This window comes from Salmo salar, chromosome ssa07 (genome assembly GCF_905237065.1).
Source record: "Salmo salar chromosome ssa07, Ssal_v3.1, whole genome shotgun sequence".
Classification (NCBI taxonomy): Eukaryota; Metazoa; Chordata; class Actinopteri; order Salmoniformes; family Salmonidae; genus Salmo; species Salmo salar.
In genome coordinates, this window is record NC_059448.1 from 59,451,760 (window position 1) to 59,474,564 (window position 22,805).

General features: G+C 43.6%; 1 protein-coding gene across 1 annotated transcript in view; it reads right to left on the reverse strand.

Annotated features, from left to right (window-relative positions):
• Nucleotides 1-22,805, reverse strand: part of LOC106576640 (ras-related protein Rap-1b) — a 118,422-nt gene that overhangs the window by 26,345 nt on the left and 69,272 nt on the right. Inside the window, 2 exon segments of the mRNA XM_045722399.1 lie at nt 2,415-2,483; nt 16,680-16,759. Of these exon segments, the coding sequence (XP_045578355.1) occupies nt 2,415-2,483; nt 16,680-16,736 (126 nt within the window). The 5' untranslated portion in view covers nt 16,737-16,759.

Genomic DNA, 22,805 nt, shown 5'->3' on the forward strand with positions numbered 1-22,805 from the left:
GCGCCTCCGTAACAGTCCCGTCCGTCTCAGCGCCTCCGTAACAGTCCCGTCTCAGCGCCTCCGTAACAGTCCCGTCCGTCTCAGCACCTCCGTAATAGTCCCGTCTGTCTCAGTGCCTCCGTAACAGTCCCGTCTCAGCGCCTCCGTAACAGTCCCGTCTCAGCACCTCCGTAACAGTCCCGTCTCAGTACCTCCGTAACAGTCCCGTCTCAGCGCCTCCGTAACAGTCCCGTCTCAGCGCCTCCGTAACAGTCCCGTCTCAGCGCCTCCGTAACAGTCCCGTCTCAGTACCTCCGTAACAGTCCCGTCTCAGTACCTCCGTAACAGTCCCGTCCGTCTCAGTGCCTCCGTAACAGTCCCGTCTCAGCGCCTCCGTAACAGTCCCGTCTCAGCGCCTCCGTAACAGTCCCGTCTCAGCGCCTCCGTAACAGTCCCGTCTCAGCGCCTCCGTAACAGTCCCGTCTCAGCGCCTCCGTAACAGTCCCGTCTGTCTCAGCGCCTCCGTAACAGTCCCGTCTGTCTCAGCGCCTCCGTAACAGTCCCGTCCGTCTCAGTGCCTCCGTAACAGTCCCGTCCGTCTCAGCGCCTCCGTAACAGTCCCGAACGTCTCAGCGCCTCCGTAACAGTCCCGTCTCAGCGCCTCCGTAACAGTCCTGTCTCAGTACCTCTGTAACAGTCCCGTCTCAGTACCTCTGTAACAGTCCCGTCCGTCTCAGCGCCTCCGTAACAGTCCCGTCCGTCTCAGCGCCTCCGTAACAGTCCCGTCTCAGTACCTCCGTAACAGTCCCGTCTCAGCACCTCTGTAACAGTCCCGTCCGTCTCAGCACCTCCGTAACAGTCCCGTCCGTCTCAGTACCTCCGTAACAGTCCCGTCCGTCTCAGCGCCTCCGTAACAGTCCCGTCTCAGTACCTCCGTAACAGTCCCGTCCGTCTCAGCGCCTCCGTAACAGTCCCGTCTGTCTCAGTGCCTCCGTAACAGTCCCGTCTGTCTCAGCGCCTCCGTAACAGTCCCGTCTGTCTCAGCGCCTCCGTAACAGTCCCGTCTGTCTCAGCGCCTCCGTAACAGTCCCGTCTGTCTCAGCGCCTCCGTAACAGTCCCGTCCGTCTCAGCGCCTCCGTAACAGTCCCGTCTCAGCGCCTCCGTAACAGTCCCGTCCGTCTCAGTACCTCCGTAACAGTCCCGTCTCAGCGCCTCCGTAACAGTCCCGTCCGTCTCAGTACCTCCGTAACAGTCCCGTCCGTCTCAGCGCCTCCGTAACAGTCCCGAACGTCTCAGCGCCTCCGTAACAGTCCCGTCTCAGTACCTCTGTAACAGTCCCGTCCGTCTCAGCGCCTCCGTAACAGTCCCGTCTCAGCGCCTCCGTAACAGTCCCGTCTCAGCGCCTCCGTAACAGTCCTGTCTCAGTACCTCTGTAACAGTCCCGTCTCAGTACCTCCGTAACAGTCCCGTCCGTCTCAGCGCCTCCGTAACAGTCCCGTCCGTCTCAGCGCCTCCGTAACAGTCCCGTCTCAGTACCTCCGTAACAGTCCCGTCTCAGCACCTCTGTAACAGTCCCGTCCGTCTCAGCACCTCCGTAACAGTCCCGTCCGTCTCAGTACCTCCGTAACAGTCCCGTCCGTCTCAGTACCTCCGTAACAGTCCCGTCCGTCTCAGCGCCTCCGTAACAGTCCCGTCTCAGTACCTCCGTAACAGTCGTGTCCGTCTCAGTACCTCCGTAACAGTCCCGTCCGTCTCAGCGCCTCCGTAACAGTCCCGTCCGTCTCAGCGCCTCCGTAACAGTCCCGTCTGTCTCAGCGCCTCCGTAACAGTCCCGTCTCAGTACCTCTGTAACAGTCCTGTCTTTGCTGAAATGTATGCTGTTGCCTGGCTATTAAAGGGACAGGCAGCTATTTAAGAATGGGGGTTTAATTGAAGTTTTACGGTATCTCCATTATATTCCAATCTGCTACATTGTGTTTCAGCTCACTGAATAGCCTACCAAACACCCAGTACTCTGTAACCATGGAGACGACACAGACAGCAGCAGAGTTGAACGTGTTTACGTCTAATGTTCCCGTATTACCTACATAGTGCACAGGGCCAGGGGGGCACTAATGATGATGTCACAGGGCCAGGGGGCACTAATGATGATGTCACAGGGCCAGGGGGCCACTAATGATGATGTCACAGGGCCAGGGGGCACTAATGATGATGTCACAGGGCCAGGGGGGCACTAAATGATGATGTCACAGGGACAGGGGGCCACCAATGATGATGTCACAGGGCCAGGGGGCCACTAAATGATGATGTCACAAGGCCAGGGGGCCACTAAATGTTGATGTCACAGGGCCAGGGGGCCACTAAATGATGATGTCACAGGGCCAGGGGGCCACTAAATGATGATGTCAAGGGAAGATAGCAATACTTGACTTACCTTTCTGTATGAGTCTTCTATTGTCGGGTCATATTTCTCCACGAAAATCCCCTGAACAAACTGTACAGTCTGTAGAGACAAAAGAGAGGAAGAGAACGATGGAGAGAGAGAGAGAGAGAGAGAGAGAGAGAGAGAGATGGAGCGAGAAAAGGGAAGGTGCGTTAATAAATGAGATTGTAGAAGGTTGCAGGCTGTGAGGCAGATTCCCATTCTAGACGCCCACACAGCTTTAGTAAATGAATCTAAACAGGTGGCTCATGCTTGTCTTTAATATACTGAAATACACACTGATGTGTCCCAAACGGCACCCTATTCCCTATATAGAGCACTACTTTTGACCAGAGCAAAGAGGCGCAATATATAGAGAATAGGGTGTAATTTGGGAGCAGACACTGAGTCATACAGAAGACCTGTTATCCTCAGACTAGGACAGGAAGAAAAGCATGTAAAACATGAAGCCATTTAACAACAGGATTAACGGACGTCAGGAGACTGAAGAACACACTGAGCTAACTGGGATTAACGGACGTCAGGAGACTGAAGAACACACTGAGCTAACTGGGATTAATGGACGTCAGGAGACTGAGGAACACACTGAGCTAACTGGGATTAACGGACGTCAGGAGACTGAAGAAGACACTGAGCTAACTGGGATTAACGGACGTCAGGAGACTGAAGAACACGCTGAGCTAACTGGGATTAACGGACGTCAGGAGACTGAAGAACACACTGAGCTAACTGGGATTAACGGACGTCAGGAGACTGAAGAAGACACTGAGCTAACTGGGATTAATGGACGTCAGGAGACTGAAGAAGACACTGAGCTAACTGGGATTAATGGACGTCAGGAGACTGAAGAAGACACTGAGCTAACTGGGATTAACGGACGTCAGGAAACTGAAGAAAACACTGAGCTGACTGGGATTAATGGACGTCAGGAGACTGAAGAAAACACTGAGCTAACTGGGATTAACGGACGTCAGGAGACTGAAGAAGACACTGAGCTGACTGGGATTAATGGACGTCAGTTGGACAGAGACGATAGGTGAACAGGTAGAGATGAGAGGACATGGGTCAGGACAGAGATGACAGGTGAACAGGTAGAGATGAGAGGATGTGAGTTAGGACAGAGATGATAGGTGAACAGGTAGAGATGAGAGGACGTGGGTCAGGACAGAGATGACAGGTGAACAGGTAGAGATGAGAGGATGTGAGTCAGGACAGAGATGATAGGTGAACAGGTAGAGATGAGAGGATGTGGGTGAGGACAGAGATGATAGATGGGTCAGGACAGAGATGAGAGGATGTGGGTCAGGACAGAGATGACAGGTGAACAGGTAGAGATGAGAGAACGTGAGTCAGGACAGAGATGATAGGTGAACAGGTAGAGATGAGAGGACGTGAGTCAGGACAGAGATGATAGATGATAGATGGGTCAGGACAGAGATGACAGGTGAACAGGTAGAGATGAGAGGACGTGAGTCAGGACAGAGATGATAGGTGAACAGGTAGAGATGAGAGGATGTGAGTCAGGACAGAGATGATAGGTGAACAGGTAGAGATGAGAGGACGTGGGTCAGGACAGAGATGATAGGTGAACAGGTAGAGATGAGAGGATGTGAGTTGGACAGAGATGACAGGTGAACAGGTAGAGATGAGAGGATGTGAGTTAGGACAGAGATGACAGGTGAACAGGTAGAGATGAGAGGATGTGAGTCAGGACAGAGATGACAGGTGAACAGGTAGAGATGAGAGGATGTGAGTCAGGACAGAGATGACAGGTGAACAGGTAGAGATGAGAGGATGTGAGTCAGGACAGAGATGACAGGTGAACAGGTAGAGATGAGAGGATGTGAGTCAGGACAGAGATGATAGGTGAACAGGTAGAGATGAGAGGATGTGAGTTAGGACAGAGATGATAGGTGAACAGGTAGAGATGAGAGGATGTGAGTTAGGACAGAGATGATAGGTGAACAGGTAGAGATGAGAGGATGTGAGTTAGGACAGAGATGATAGGTGAACAGGTAGAGATGAGAGGATGTGAGTCAGGACTGAGATGATAGGTTAACAGGTAGAGATGAGAGGATGTGAGTTGGACAGAGATGATAGGTGAACAGGTAGAGATGATGAACATTACATCATATTTGGGATGCAGCCTCTGACTAACTGTCTAGATCTAGTAGATAGACCCAGTTCTGTCTAGATCTAGTAGATAGACTCATTTCTGTCTAGATCTAGTAGATAGACCCAGTTCTGTCTAGATCTAGCAGATAGACCCAGTTCTGTCTAGATCTAGCAGATAGACCCAGTTCTGTCTAGATCTAGTAGATAGACCCAGTTCTGTCTAGATCTAGCAGATAGACCCAGTTCTGTCTAGATCTAGCAGATAGACCCAGTTCTGTCTAGATCTAGCAGATAGACCCAGTTCTGTCTAGATCTAGCAGATAGACCCAGTTCTGTCTAGATCTAGTAGATAGACCCAGTTCTGTCTAGATCTAGCAGATAGACCCAGTTCTGTCTAGATCTAGCAGATAGACCCAGTTCTGTCTAGATCTAGTAGATAGACCCAGTTCTGTCTAGATCTAGCAGATAGACCCAGTTCTGTCTAGATCTAGCAGATAGACCCAGTTCTGTCTAGATCTAGCAGATAGACCCAGTTCTGTCTAGATCTAGCAGATAGACCCAGTTCTGTCTAGATCTAGTAGATAGACCCAGTTCTGTCTAGATCTAGCAGATAGACCCAGTTCTGTCTAGTCGGACTCAGAGCCATCGAAGTCTGCAAAGTGATACCATTGGCTATCAGTCTGATCACTGCTGATGACATCATGACTCTGTCTACAGCTCCTTTCCACCTCTCCCTCGGAGACAGAGCAGAACAGTGTCTCCTCTCCTCTCCTCTCCTCTCCTCTCCTCTCCTCTCCTCTCCTCTCCTCTCCCTCCCCTCCCCTCCCCTCTCCTCTGCTCTCCTCTCCTCTCCTCTCCTCTCCAGTCAGTCAGTCAGTCAGTGCATTGAAGGTACAGTGAGAGTCACAATGGGAGAAGAGAACTCAGAGGGAGACATATTAACATAGAACTATTAACATAGAACTACCATGTATACTATAGAGGGGAGAGTTACCTGGTAGACATATTAACATAGAACTATTAACATAGAACTACCATGTATACTATAGAGGGGAGAGTTACCTGGTAGACATATTAACATAGAACTATTAACATAGAACTACCATGTATACTATAGAGGGGAGAGTTACCTGGTAGACATATTAACATAGAAGTATTAACATAGAACTACCATGTATACTATAGAGGGGAGAATTACCTGGTAGACATATTAACATAGAACTATTAACATAGAACTACCATGTATACTATAGAGGGGAGAGTGACCTGGTAGACATATTAACATAGAACTATTAACATAGAACTACCATGTATACTATAGAGGGGAGAGTGACCTGGTAGACATATTAACATAGAACTATTAACATAGAACTACCATGTATACTATAGAGGGTAGAGTTACCTGGTAGACATATTAACATAGAACTATTAACATAGAACTACCATGTATACTATAGAGGGGAGAGTTACCTGGTAGACATATTAACATAGAACTATTAACATAGAACTACCATGTATACTATAGAGGGGAGAGTGACCTGGCAGTCCTTAACAAGGGACCCCAGCAGTTTTTCTCTCTATAAAACACATGATGTCACCCTCCTCTGTTCCAGCCGTCCAATCCCACTTGAGAGCAGGTCGTTCAGCAGCTTGTTACTGGGCCACAACAGGAGAGACAAACCAACCCCCAGAGTAGCAGCACTCTGGTCAGAACCAACACCCTGGTCCCAGTCATCATAACCAACCCCCTGGTCCCAGTCAGACAGAGTAGCAGAACTCTGGTCAGAACCAACCCCCTGGTCCCAGTCATCAGAACCAACCCCCTGGTCCCAGTCAGACAGAGTAGCAGAACTCTGATCAGAACCAACCCCCTGGTCCCAGTCAGACAGAGTAGCAGAACTCTGATCAGAACCAACACCCTGGTCCCAGTCAGACAGAGTAGCAGCACTCTGATCAGAACCAACCCCCTGGTCCCAGTCATCAGAACCAACCCCCTGGTCCCAGTCAGACAGAGTAGCAGAACTCTGATCAGAACCAACCCCCTGGTCCCAGTCAGACAGAGTAGCAGAACTCTGATCAGAACCAACACCCTGGTCCCAGTCAGACAGAGTAGCAGCACTCTGATCAGAACCAACACCCTGGTCCCAGTCATCAGAACCAACCCCCTGGTCCCAGTCAGACAGAGTAGCAGCACTCTGATCAGAACCAACCCCCTGGTCCCAGTCAGACAGAGTAGCAGAACTCTGGTCAGAACCAACACCCTGGTCCCAGTCATCAGAACCAACCCCCTGGTCCCAGTCAGACAGAGTAGCAGAACTCTGATCAGAACCAACACCCTGGTCCCAGTCATCAGAACCAACCCCCTGGTCCCAGTCAGACAGAGTAGCAGAACTCTGATCAGAACCAACCCCCTGGTCCCAGTCAGACAGAGTAGCAGAACTCTGGTCAGAACCAACACCCTGGTCCCAGTCAGACAGAGTAGCAGAACTCTGGTCAGAACCAACCCCCTGGTCCCAGTCATCAGAACCAACACCCTGGTCCCAGTCATCAGAACCAACACCCTGGTCCCAGTCAGACAGAGTAGCAGCAGTCTGGTCAGAGACAAGCAGGCACACAGCCCAGCCACCTAGCCACTGCTCTGCTGGCAGGTCCTCTGGATGCCAGCCAGCCAGCCAGCTTCAACACACTCACGTGCATGTGTGCTGAACACATAGTCCTAAACACCTCTCTCTCTCTCTCTCTCTCTCTCTCTCTCTCTCTCTCTCTCTCTCTCTCTCTCTCTCTCTCTCTCTCTCTCTCTCTCTCTCTCTCTCTCTCTCAGTATAGTGCACTCTATAGGGTGCCGTTTGGGACATAAGGGGAGTGAGTGTGAGACCTATTCTAGGGCACTGGAGGCATTTACACAGAAGATCTTTGGAGAAGGAGAGAGTGGTGAAAAGAAAAAAGAAAGGGAGAGAGAGAGTGGTGTAAAGAAAGGGAGAGAGAGAGTGGTGTAAAGAAAGGGAGAGAGAGAGTGGTGTAAAGAAAGGGAGAGAGAGAGTGGTGTAAAGAAAGGGACAGAGAGAAGACAGGAGGAAGAAAAAGGATCTCATTGAAATGAGATAATTGCTTTTCAGCCCCTCCCTCGTCAGAAGCCTGGGATTCTTTACCCAGATTCATTCATAGAGCGAACCAGAGCTTCTTACTAGTGACATGTAGAGAGAGAGAAAGAAATAGAGAGAAAGACAGAGAGAGTAAAAGATAATGGAATAGAGCAAGAGAAAGATGGCCAGAGAGAGGAAAGCCTAACCCAGAGGCTGACAGAGGAACGACCAGCCTGGCAGAGGAACGACCAGCCTGGCAGAGGAAAGACCAGCCTGGCAGAGGAACGACCAGCCTGGCAGAGGAACGACCAGCCTGGCAGAGGAACGACCAGCCTGGCAGAGGAAAGACCAGCCTGGCAGAGGAAAGACCAGCCTGGCAGAGGAAAGACCAGCCTGGCAGAGGAAAGACCAGCCTGGCAGAGGAAAGACCAGCCCGGCAGAGGAAAGACCAGCCCGGCAGAGGAAAGACCAGCCCGGCAGAGGAAAGACCAGCCCGGCAGAGGAAAGACCAGCCCGGCAGAGGAAAGACCAGCCCGGCAGAGGAAAGACCAGCCCGGCAGAGGAACGACCAGCCCGGCAGAGGAACGACCAGCCCGGCAGAGGAAAGACCAGCCTGGCAGAGGAAAGACCAGCCTGGCAGAGGAAAGACCAGCCTGGCAGAGGAAAGCCTAACCCAGAGGCTGACAGAGGAAAGACCAGCCTGGCAGAGGAAAGACCAGCCTGGCAGAGGAAAGACCAGCCTGGCAGAGGAACGACCAGCCTGGCAGAGGAAAGACCAGCCTGGCAGAGGAAAGACCAGCCTGGCAGAGGAAAGACCAGCCTGGCAGAGGAAAGACCAGCCTGGCAGAGGAAAGACCAGCCTGGCAGAGGAACGACTGGTGTTAGCACTTCATCCTCCCGAGTGGCGCAGCGATCTAAGGCACTGCATCTCAGTGCTAGAGGCGTCACTACAGACCCTGGTTCGATTCCAGGCTGTATCACAACCGGCCCGTGATTGGGAGTCCCATAGGGCGGCGCACAATTGGCCCAGCATCGTTAGGGTTTGGCCAGGGTAGGCAGTCATCTTAAATGACTTGACTAGTTAAATAAAGGTTAAATAAATGTCAAATCCTCTCATTCACTCATCTCTCTCCCTCTCAAAAATGTTAAATGTCCAGTAAACATTAACACTCACATAGGTTTTAAAAGAATAAAGACATTTCAAATGTCACATTATGTCTCTATACAGTGTTGTAATGATGTGCAAATAGTTAAAGTTCAAAAGGGAAAATAATTAAACATAAATATGGGTTGTATTTACAATGGTGTTTGTTCTTCCCTGGTTGCCCTTTTCTTGTGGCAACAGGTCACAAATCTTGCTGCTGTGATGGAACACTGTGGTATGTCACCCAGTAGATATGGGTGAAATAAAAATCAGGTTTGTTTTCAAATTCTTTGTGGATCTGTGTAATCTGAGGGAAATATGTGTCTCTAATATGGTCATATATTTGGCAGGAGGTTAGGAAGTGCAGCTCAGTTTACACCTCATTTTGTGGGCAGTGTGCACATAGCCTGTCTTCTCTTGAGAGTCAGGTCTGCCTACTGCGGCCTTTCTCAATAGCAAGGCTATGCTCACTGAGTCTGTACATAGTCAAAGCTTTCCTTAAGTTTGGGTCAGTCACAGTGGTCAGGTATTCTCCCACTGTGTACTCTCTGTTTAGGGACAAAAAGCATTGTAGTTTGCTCTGTTTTTTTGTTAATTCAAGTAATTATTCAAGTAATTATCTTTTTGTTTTCTCATGATTTGGTTGGGTCTAATTGTGCTGCTGTCCTGGGGCTCTGTGGGGTGTGTTTGTGTTTGTGAACAGAGCCCCAGGACCAGCTTGCTTAGGGGACTCTTCTCCAGGTTCATCTCTCTGTAGGTGATGGCTTTGTTATGGAAGGTTTGGGAATCACTTCCTTTTAGGTGGTTGTAGAATTTAACGTCTCTTTTCTGGATTTTGATAATTAGTGGGTATCAACCTAATTCTGCTCTGCATGAATTATTTGGTGTTTTACGTTGTACACTGAGGATATTTTGTCAGATTTCTGCATGCAGAGTCTCAATTTGGTGTTTGTCCCATTTTGTGAATTCTTGGCTGGTGAGCGGACCCCAGACCTCACAACCATAAAGGGCAATGGGTTCTATAAATGATTCAAGTATTTTTTTTTGCCAAATCCTAATTGGTATGTCGAATTTGATGTTCCTTTTGATGGCGTAGAAGGCCATTTTGCCTTGTCTCTCAGATGGTTCACAGCTTTGTGGAAGTTACCCTTGGTGCTGATGTTTAGGCCGAGGTATGTATCGTTTTTTGTGTGCTCTATAGCAACGGTGTCTAGATGGAATTTATATTTGTGGTCATGGCAACTGGACTTTTTTTGGAACACCATTATTTTTGTCTTACTGAGATAAACTGTCAGAGCCCAAGTCTGACAGAATCTCTCTCCCTCTCACCCCCTCTACCTCTCTACCCCCCATCCCCCTCCCTCCCTCCCTCTGAACAACACGTGGCTCTAGCTAGAAGCCTATACTTCCCTGTCCAGGGACCAGGAGACTTATGAATGACTCTACAATGAGCTCTGGTCCAGCAGGCTAGCTCCATTAGTGTCTGTATTAAAGGTCCATAGTGAATATCAGGACCATGGGGACCGGTCAGGTCCAAACAGGGCTGTAGATTATACTATCTGATCAAATAGATGGCTCTGCATTACAGCCACAATCTGGTCCTGGGGAAATGGTTCTGATTCGGAAGCTGGATCACATGAGTACCCTGCCTCTGTGAGAGGGTTTTGCTCACGCTCCACCTCGCCCTCTGTTCCTTTCTCTCCAGTAAATCACATGTCCTGGGAAAAAAGCTAAGGGAGGTTGGTTGTGTGTGAAACCCACTCGCGGCAGCGCCCTGGTTCCCACGCCGCAACTGTTACATCCGTTGCCTAGTTACGGGCTATGGCAAGGCATCTCTCTCTCTCTCTCTCTCTCTCTCTCTCTCTCTCTCTCTCTCTCTCTCTCTCTCTCTCTCTCTCTCTCTCTCTCTCTCTCTCTCTCTCTCTCTCTCTCTCTCTCTCTCTCTCTCTCTCTCTCTCTCTCTCTCTCTCTCTCGAACTAATGGAGTTCTCTACACCACCACTTCTATAGTGATCCAATTAGAACTAATGGAGTTCTCTACACCACCACTTCTATAGTGATCCAATTTGAACTAATGGAGTTCTCTACACCACCACTTCTATAGTGATCCAATTAGAACTAATGGAGTTCTCTACACCACCACTTCTATAGTGATCCAATTAGAACTAATGGAGTTCTCTACACCACCACTTCTATAGTGATCCAATTAGAACTAATGGAGTTCTCTACACCACCACTTCTATAGTGATCCAATTAGAACTAATGGAGTTCTCTACACCACCACTTCTATAGTGATCCAATTAGAACTAATGGAGTTCTCTACACCACCACTTCTATAGTGATCCAATTAGAACTAATGGAGTTCTCTACACCACCACTTCTATAGTGATCCAATTAGAACTAATGGAGTTCTCTACACCACCACTTCTATAGTGATCCAATTAGAACTAATGGAGTTCTCTACACCACCACTTCTATAGTGATCCAATTAGAACTAATGGAGTTCTCTACACCACCACTTCTATAGTGATCCAATTAGAACTAATGGAGTTCTCTACACCACCACTTCTATAGTGATCCAATTAGAACTAATGGAGTTCTCTACACCACCACTTCTATAGTGATCCAATTAGAACTAATGGAGTTCTCTACACCACCACTTCTATAGTGATCCAATTAGAACTAATGGAGTTCTCTACACCACCACTTCTATAGTGATCCAATTAGAACTAATGGAGTTCTCCACACCACCACTTCTATAGTGATCCAATTAGAACTAATGGAGTTCTCCACACCACCACTTATATAGTGATCCAATTAGAACTAATGGAGTTCTCCACACCACCACTTATATAGTGATCCAATTAGAACTAATGGAGTTCTCCACACCACCACTTCTATAGTGATCCAATTAGAACTAATGGAGTTCTCTACACCACCACTTCTATAGTGATCCAATTAGAACTAATGGAGTTCTCCACACCACCACTTCTATAGTGATCAAATTAGAACTAATGGAGTTCTCTACACCACCACTTCTATAGTGATCCAATTAGAACTAATGGTGTTCTCCACACCACCACTTATATAGTGATCCAATTAGAACTAATGGAGTTCTCTACACCACCACTTCTATAGTGATCCAATTAGAACTAATGGAGTTCTCTACACCACCACTTCTATAGTGATCCAATTAGAACTAATGGAGTTCTCTACACCACCACTTCTATAGTGATCCAATTAGAACTAATGGAGTTCTCTACACCACCACTTCTATAGTGATCCAATTAGAACTAATGGAGTTCTCTACACCACCACTTCTATAGTGATCCAATTAGAACTAATGGAGTTCTCTACACCACCACTTCTATAGTGATCCAATTAGAACTAATGGAGTTCTCTACACCACCACTTCTATAGTGATCCAATTAGAACTAATGGAGTTCTCTACACCACCACTTCTATAGTGATCCAATTAGAACTAATGGAGTTCTCTACACCACCACTTCTATAGTGATCCAATTAGAACTAATGGAGTTCTCTACACCACCACTTCTATAGTGATCCAATTAGAACTAATGGAGTTCTCTACACCACCACTTCTATAGTGATCCAATTAGAACTAATGGAGTTCTCTACACCACCACTTCTATAGTGATCCAATTAGAACTAATGGAGTTCTCTACACCACCACTTCTATAGTGATCCAATTAGAACTAATGGAGTTCTCTACACCACCACTTCTATAGTGATCCAATTAGAACTAATGGAGTTCTCCACACCACCACTTCTATAGTGATCCAATTAGAACTAATGGAGTTCTCCACACCACCACTTATATAGTGATCCAATTAGAACTAATGGAGTTCTCCACACCACCACTTATATAGTGATCCAATTAGAACTAATGGAGTTCTCTACACCACCACTTATATAGTGATCCAATTAGAACTAATGGAGTTCTCCACACCACCACTTATATAGTGATCCAATTAGAACTAATGGAGTTCTCTACACCACCACTTCTATAGTGATCCAATTAGAACTAATGGAGTTCTCTACACCACCACTTCTATAGTGATCCAATTAGAACTAATGGAGTTCTCCACACCACCACTTATATAGTGATCCAATTAGAACTAATGGAGTTCTCCACACCACCACTTATATAGTGATCCAATTAGAACTAATGGAGTTCTCTACACCACCACTTATATAGTGATCCAATTAGAACTAATGGAGTTCTCCACACCACCACTTATATAGTGATCCAATTAGAACTAATGGAGTTCTCTACACCACCACTTCTATAGTGATCCAATTAGAACTAATGGAGTTCTCTACACCACCACTTCTATAGTGATCCAATTAGAACTAATGGAGTTCTCCACACCACCACTTCTATAGTGATCCAATTAGAACTAATGGTGTTCTCTACACCACCACTTCTATAGTGATCCAATTAGAACTAATGGTGTTCTCCACACCACCACTTCTATAGTGATCCAATTAGAACTAATGGAGTTCTCTACACCACCACTTCTATAGTGATCCAATTAGAACTAATGGAGTTCTCCACACCACCACTTCTATAGTGATCCAATTAGAACTAATGGACAATACAGGGGGAGGCTGCATTCCTGCTATGTAATGGGAGGTCAAGCGTACAGAGAGACAAAGCAGAGAGAGAGAGACCTAGAGAGAGAGAGACCTAGAGAGAGAGACCTAGAGAGAGAGAGAGAGACCTAGAGAGAGAGACGTAGAGAGAGAGAGCAAAATATAATGAAATAGAGAAAGAGAAAGATGGCCAGAGAGAGGAAAGAGAGAGAAATGGGGAGGAAATTATGATAAGAGAGGGATGTAGAGGGATATAGAGGGATGTAGAGGGATGTAGAGGGATATAGAGGGATATAGAGGGATGTAGAGGGATGTAGAGGGATGTAGAGGGATATAGAGGGATGTAGAGGGATATAGAGGGATATAGAGGGATATAGAGGGATGTAGAGGGATGTAGAGGGATGTAGAGGGATGTAGAGGGATATAGAGGGATATAGAGGGATATAGAGGGATGTAGAGAGATGTAGAGGGATGTAGAGGGATGTAGAGGGATGTAGAGGGATGTAGAGGGATGTAGAGGAATGTAGAGGGATGTAGAGGGATATAGAGGGATATAGAGGGATGTAGAGGGATGTAGAGGGATCTAGAGGGATGTAGAGGGATCTAGAGGGATGTAGAGGGATGTAGAGGGATCTAGAGGGATGTAGAGGGATGTAGAGGGATGTAGAGGGATATAGAGGGATGTAGAGGGATGTAGAGGGATATAGAGGGATGTAGAGGGATGTAGAGGGATATAGAGGGATCTAGAGGGATATAGAGGGATGTAGAGGGATATAGAGGGATATAGCGGGATCTAGAGGGATGTAGAGGGATATAGAGGGATATAGAGGGATGTAGAGGGATGTAGAGGGATGTAGAGGGATATAGAGGGATGTAGAGGGATGTAGAGGGATATAGAGGGATGTAGAGGGATATAGAGGGATATAGAGGGATGTAGAGGGATATAGAGGGATATAGAGGGATGTAGAGGGATGTAGAGGGATATAGAGGGATGTAGAGGGATATAGAGGGATATAGAGGGATGTAGAGGGATATAGAGGGATGTAGAGGTATATAGAGGGATGTAGAGGGATATAGAGGGATATAGAGGGATGTAGAGGGATATAGAGGGATATAGAGGGATGTAGAGGGATGTAGAGGGATATAGAGGGATGTAGAGGGATATAGAGGGATATAGAGGGATGTAGAGGGACATAGAGGGACATAGAGGGATATAGAGGAAGAAAGAGCCAATGGGGTATTTGTTTGTTCTGCCCATAGTAGGATGACTCCATGGTGTTACCAGTAGGACCTCTCTCTCTCACACTGTTGGTGATCAGTGGGATGGAACTAACTAGCCTGGTGCGCTAGGAGAAAGTTAGCCTTCGTAGAGACAATACCAACACATTCAGACAACATGGAGAGATAAACATGCTATTGTCAGCCATTCTAAAAGGCCAGGCTACTTTATAAAACAGTACGTGTGGGTCACCCAAAGAACATGCTAGCCATTATAAAATGGGCCAGAAGGTTTTAGTCTGTGTTTATATGGCAGTGTGTACAAGGCTCGGTTCCTCTCTGAATGACATGTATTTTATCAGATCAATAAACAGTGGATGATCTGTTCAGAAGATCTAGTAGCTTCTGACCTCTTTTCATATCTCTGAACCCAGTGACATGTCTTCCTAGCAACATGAACAGTCAGATAACAATCTATACATTCCAACACCTGACCAGAAATACATTTACAGTCACACAGAAATACACATGGTAATGTTACAGTGAGGTTGGAGGGATGGAGGGAGGAATGGATGGAGGGAGAGATGGAGGAATGGAAGGATAGAGGGGAGGAGGGATGGAAGGATATAGTGATGGAGGGATGGAGGGATATAGTGATGGAGGGATATAGTGATGGAGGGATATAGTGATGGAGGGATATAGTGATGGAGGGATATAGTGATGGAGGGATATAGTGATGGAGGGATATAGTGATGGAGGAATGAAGGGATATAGTGATGGAGGGATATAGTGATGGAGGAAGATATAGTGATGGAGGGATATAGTGATGGAGGGATATAGTGATGGAAGGATGGAGGTATATAGTGATGGAGGGATATAGTGATGGAAGGATGGAGGTATATAGTGATGGAGGGATATAGTGATGGAGGGATGGAGGGATATAGTGATGGAGGGATATAGTGATGGAGGGATATAGTGATGGAGGGATGGAGGGATATAGTGATGGAGGGATATAGTGATGGAGGGATGAAGGGATATAGTGATGGAGGGATATAGTGATGGAGGGATGGAGGGATATAGTGATGGAGGGATGGAGTGATAGAGGGATATAGTGATGGAGGGATGGAGGGATAGAGGGATATAGTGATGGAGGGATGGAGGGATATAGTGATGGAGGGATATAGTGATGGAGGGATATAGTGATGGAGGGATGGAGGTATATAGTGATGGAGGGATATAGTGATGGAGGGATGGAGGGATATAGTGATGGAGGGATATAGTGATGGAGGGATATAGTGATGGAGGGATGGAGGGATATAGTGATGGAGGGATATAGTGATGGAGGGATGGAGGGATATAGTGATGGAGGGATGGAGGGATATAGTGATGGAGGGATGGAGGGATATAGTGATGGAGGGATGGAGGGATATAGTGATATAGTGATGGAGGGATGGAGGGATAGAGGGATATAGTGATGGAGGGATGGAGGGATATAGTGATGGAGGGATATAGTGATGGAGGGATATAGTGATGGAGGGATGGAGGGATATAGTGATGGAGGGATGGAGGGATATAGTGATGGAGGGATATAGTGATGGAGGGATATAGTGATGGAGGGATGTAGTGATGGAGGGATGTAGTGATGGAGGGATATAGTGATGGAGGGATATAGTGATGGAGAAATAGAGTGATAGAAGGAATGCTAAACGATGACAGCTGACATTCTCACAACCCCTCTGTGACCCAGCTAAGGACACGGGTCTCCTGGGAGAGAGGGACCGGCAGGCCGGCGGGACAGAGACTATACAACCCAGTTCCTCTGGTCAGAGAAAAAAGTCCTGCCCTAACACACAGACACCTGATTAAATGGAGAAACACTGTGTTCCAGTAGTGTTCCTCAACCTCTGGTCCATGAACAGTCACTGGTCCCGGGGTAATCTATGGAACTAACCAAGCACTGTACTGAATACTACAGCCTTAAGAAGCCAGTAGGACGAACTAGGTTCTATTTAGGTAACCTATGGCCCTGTGCAACCCAAAAGGGGGTTGAAGACAGATGGAGAGAGAGGGACGACTTACCAGAGCAGACTTGCCCACACCTCCAGAGCCGAGGACTACTAACTTGTATTCACGCATCGTTCACTGTGTCTGGTGTCACCCTGTAGAGAGAGACAGAGGAGGCCAGGGTCAGTTAAACAGCTCAACATCTGGTAATGACGTGGTAAACTAACATGTAATAAACTAAGAATAACATGGTAAACTAACATGTAATAAACTAAGAATAACATGGTAAACTAACATGTAATAAACTAAGAATAACATGGTAATAACATGGTAAACTAACATGTAATAAACTAAGAATAACATGGTAAACTAACATGTAATAAACTAAGAATAACATGGTAAACTAACATGTAATAAACTAAGAATAACATGGTAATAACATGGTAAACTAACATGTAATAAACTAAGAATAACATGGTAATAACATGGTAAACTAACATGTAATAAACTAAGAATAACATGGTAAACTAACATGTAATAAACTAAGAATAACATGGTAAACTAACATGTAATAAACTAAGAATAACATGGTAAACTAACATGTAATAAACTAAGAATAACATGGTAATATCGTGGTAAACTAACATGTAATAAACTAAGAATAACATGGTAATAACATGGTAAACTAACATGTAATAAACTAAGAATAACATGGTAAACTAACATGTAATAAACTAAGAATAACATGGTAAACTAACATGTAATAAACTAAGAATAACGGTAAACTAACATGTAATAAACTAAGAATAACATGGTAAACTAACATGTAATAAACTAAGAATAACATGGTAATAACGTGGTAAACTAACATGTAATAAACTAAGAATAACATGGTAATAACGTGGTAAACTAACATGTAATAAACTAAGAATAACATGGTAAACTAACATGTAATAAACTAAGAATAACATGGTAAACTAACATGTAATAAACTAAGAATAACATGGTAATAACATGGTAAACTAACATGTAATAAACTAAGAATAACATGGTAATAACGTGGTAAACTAACATGTAATAAACTAAGAATAACATGGTAATAACGTGGTAAACTAACATGTAATAAACTAAGAATAACATGGTAATAACGTGGTAAACTAACATGTAATAAACTAAGAATAACATGGTAATAACGTGGTAAACTAACATGTAATAAACTAAGAATAACATGGTAATAACGTGGTAAACTAACATGTAATAAACTAAGAATAACATGGTAATAACATGGTAAACTAACATGTAATAAACTAAGAATAACATGGTAATAACATGGTAAACTAACATGTAATAAACTAAGAATAACATGGTAATAACGCAGTAAACTAACATGTAATAAACTAAGAATAACATGGTAATAACATGGTAAACTAACATGTAATAAACTAAGAATAACATGGTAAACTAACATGTAATAAACTAAGAATAACATGGTAAACTAACATGTAATAAACTAAGAATAACATGGTAATAACGTGGTAAACTAACATGTAATAAACTAAGAATAACATGGTAAACTAACATGTAATAAACTAAGAATAACATGGTAATAACGTGGTAAACTAACATGTAATAAACTAAGAATAACATGGTAATAACGTGGTAAACTAACATGTAATAAACTAAGAATAACATGGTAATAACATGGTAAACTAACATGTAATAAACTAAGAATAACATGGTAATAACGCGGTAAACTAACATGTAATAAATAAGAATAACATGGTAATAACACAGTAAACTAACATGTAATAAACTAAGAATAACATGGTAATAACGCAGTAAACTAACATAATCTAAGAATAACATGGTAATAACATGGTAAACTAACATGTAATAACTTAGGAATTGTTCCCTGGCCTGTCTTATATAAACTGAATTATTGGGCTGCAGAGCGCTGTATGTCAGTTATAGAGAGAAAGACGGTTGAGTTGTAGAGCTGTAAAATATTAAGCTTTACTTCCAGTCACTATAGATGTATAGCATTAGTTCCAGTCACTATAGACATTAGTTCCAGTCACTATAGATGTATAGATATTAGTTCCAGTCACTATAGATGTATAGCTTTAGTTCCAGTCACTATAGATGTATAGACATTAGTTCCAGTCACTATAGATGTATAGCATTAGTTCCAGTCACTATAGATGTATAGCTTTAGTTCCAGTCACTATAGATGTATAGCATTAGTTCCAGTCACTATAGATGTATAGACATTAGTTCCAGTCACTATAGATGTATAGCATTAGTTCCAGTCACTATAGATGTATAGCATTAGTTCCAGTCACTATAGATGTATAGACATTAGTTCCAGTCACTATATATGTATAGCATTAGTTCCAGTCACTATAGATGTATAGCATTAGTTCCAGTCACTATAGATGTATAGCATTAGTTCCAGTCACTATAGACATTAGTTCCAGTCACTATAGATGTATAGCATTAGTTCCAGTCACTATAGATGTATAGCATTAGTTCCAGTCACTATAGATGTATAGCTTTAGTTCCAGTCACTATAGATGTATAGCATTAGTTCCAGTCACTATAGATGTATAGCATTAGTTCCAGTCACTATAGATGTATAGACATTAGTTCCAGTCACTATAGATGTATAGCATTAGTTCCAGTCACTATAGATGTATAGCATTAGTTCCAGTCACTATAGATGTATAGCATTAGTTCCAGTCACTATAGATGTATAGCATTAGTTCCAGTTACTATAGATGTATAGCATTAGTTCCAGTCACTATAGATGTATAGCATTAGTTCCAGTCACTATAGATGTATAGCATTAGTTCCAGTCACTATAGACATTAGTTCCAGTCACTATAGATGTATAGCATTAGTTCCAGTCACTATAGATGTATAGCATTAGTTCCAGTCACTATAGATGTATAGCTTTAGTTCCAGTCACTATAGATGTATAGCATTAGTTCCAGTCACTATAGATGTATAGCTTTAGTTCCAGTCACTATAGATGTATAGCATTAGTTCCAGTCACTATAGACATTAGTTCCAGTCACTATAGACATTAGTTCCAGTCACCATAGATGTATAGCATTAGTTCCAGTCACTATAGATGTATAGCATTAGTTCCAGTCACTATAGATGTATAGCATTAGTTCCAGTCACTATAGATGTATAGCTTTAGTTCCAGTCACTATACATGTATAGACATTAGTTCCAGTCACTATAGATGTATAGACATTAGTTCCAGTCACTATAGATGTATAGCATTAGTTCCAGTCACTATAGATGTATAGCATTAGTTCCAGTCACTATAGATGTATAGATATTAGTTCCAGTCACTATAGATGTATAGCTTTAGTTCCAGTCACTATAGATGTATAGACATTAGTTCCAGTCACTATAGATGTATAGCTTTAGTTCCAGTCACTATAGATGTATAGACATTAGTTCCAGTCACTATAGATGTATAGCATTAGTTCCAGTCACTATAGATGTATAGCATTAGTTCCAGTCACTATAGATGTATAGCATTAGTTCCAGTCACTATAGATGTATAGCATTAGTTCCAGTCACTATAGACATTAGTTCCAGTCACTATAGATGTATAACTTTAGTTCCAGTCACTATAGATGTATAGCTTTAGTTCCAGTCACTATAGACATTAGTTCCAGTCACTATAGATGTATAGCATTATTTCCAGTCACTATAGATGTATAGACATTAGTTCCAGTCACTATAGATGTATAGCTTTAGTTCCAGTCACTATATATGTATAGCATTAGTTCCAGTCACTATAGATGTATAGACATTAGTTCCAGTCACTATAGATGTATAGCATTAGTTCCAGTCACTATAGATGCATAGCATTAGTTCCAGTCACTATAGATGTATAGTCACTATAGATGTATAGCATTAGTTCCAGTCACTATAGATGTATAGCATTAGTTCCAGTCACTATAGACATTAGTTCCAGTCACTATAGATGTATAGCATTAGTTCCAGTCACTATAGATGTATAGCTTTAGTTCCAGTCACTATAGATGTATAGCATTAGTTCCAGTCACTATAGATGTATAGCATTATTTCCAGTCACTATAGATGTATAGCATTAGTTCCTGTCACTATAGATGTATAGCATTAGTTCCAGTCACTATAGATGTATAGCATTAGTTCCAGTCACTATAGATGTATAGACATTAGTTCCAGTCACTATAGATGTATAGCTTTAGCTCCAGTCACTATAGACATTAGTTCCAGTCACTATAGATGTATAGCATTATTTCCAGTCACTATAGATGTATAGACATTAGTTCCAGTCACTATAGATGTATAGACATTAGTTCCAGTCACTATAGATGTATAGCATTAGTTCCAGTCACTATAGATGTATAGCTTTAGTTCCAGTCACTATAGATGTATAGACATTAGTTCCAGTCACTATAGATGTATAGACATTAGTTCCAGTCACTATAGATGTATAGACATTAGTTCCAGTCACTATATATGTATAGCATTAGTTCCAGTCACTATAGATGTATAGACATTAGTTCCAGTCACTATAGATGTATAGACATTAGTTCCAGTCACTATATATGTATAGCTTTAGTTCCAGTCACTATAGATGTATAGACATTAGTTCCAGTCACTATAGATGTATAGCATTAGTTCCAGTCACTATAGATGTATAGACATTAGTTCCAGTCACTATATATGTATAGCATTAGTTCCAGTCACTATAGATGTATAGACATTAGTTCCAGTCACTATAGATGTATAGCATTAGTTCCAGTCACTATAGATGTATAGCATTAGTTCCAGTCACTATAGATGTATAGCATTAGTTCCAGTCACTATAGATGTATAGACATTAGTTCCAGTCACTATAGATGTATAGCTTTAGTTCCAGTCACTATAGATGAATAGCATTAGTTCCAGTCACTATAGATGTATAGCATTAGTTCCAGTCACTATAGATGTATAGACATTAGTTCCAGTCACTATAGACACTTTAGTTCCAGTCACTATAGATGTATAGCTTTAGTTCCAGTCACTATAGATGTATAGCATTAGTTCCAGTCACTATATATGTATAGACATTAGTTCCAGTCACTATAGATGTATAGCTTTAGTTCCAGTCACTATAGATGAATAGCATTAGTTCCAGTCACTATAGATGTATAGCATTAGTTCCAGTCACTATAGATGTATAGCATTAGTTCCAGTCACTATAGACATTAGTTCCAGTCACTATAGATGTATAGCTTTAGTTCCAGTCACTATAGATGTATAGCTTTAGTTCCAGTCACTATAGATGTATAGCTTTAGTTCCAGTCACTATAGATGTATAGCATTAGTTCCAGTCACTATAGATGTATAGCATTAGTTCCAGTCACTATAGACATTAGTTCCAGTCACTATAGATGTATAGCTTTAGTTCCAGTCACTATAGAATTCATCACTATAGATGTATAGCTTTAGTTCCAGTCACTATAGACATTAGTTCCAGTCACTATAGATGTATAGCTTTAGTTCCAGTCACTATAGACATTAGTTCCAGTCACTATAGATGTATAGCATTAGTTCCAGTCACTATAGACATTAGTTCCAGTCACTATAGATGTATAGCTTTAGTTCCAGTCACTATAGATGAATAGCATTAGTTCCAGTCACTGTGGGATAAGTTGTATATGCTGTTTTCAACTCATTAGAGAAACAAAGCCTTGCTGAGGAGTGGCCTATAAATTACACCCGGCATTAAACAAGAACCATAGCTCAGGCTAAGCAGTCAACATACACACACACACACACACACACACACACACACACACACACACACACACACACACACACACACACACACACACACACAGAACAGTTCTCCGCCACCCGCTCTCCAAAGCCTGGCTGGCCTCTCCTTCACCTCTCTCCTTCTGCATCATGCAACACTTATGCTAATTCCACCAACATTTACTGAGTGCAGCACCGAGTTGGACAAAGGCATAAATACATGAAATATCCTGTCACCTCTTTGATTTTGACCAGGCCAGACGGATCAGGCCAGACAGATGAAAGACCGATAAGAGGGATGAAAAAGAAGAGGTAGAGAGAGGTGGAGGAAGAGAGGAGACAGGGGAAGTCAGAGGGAGACAGCAGGAGTCAGTCACATGGGTGTTTAGT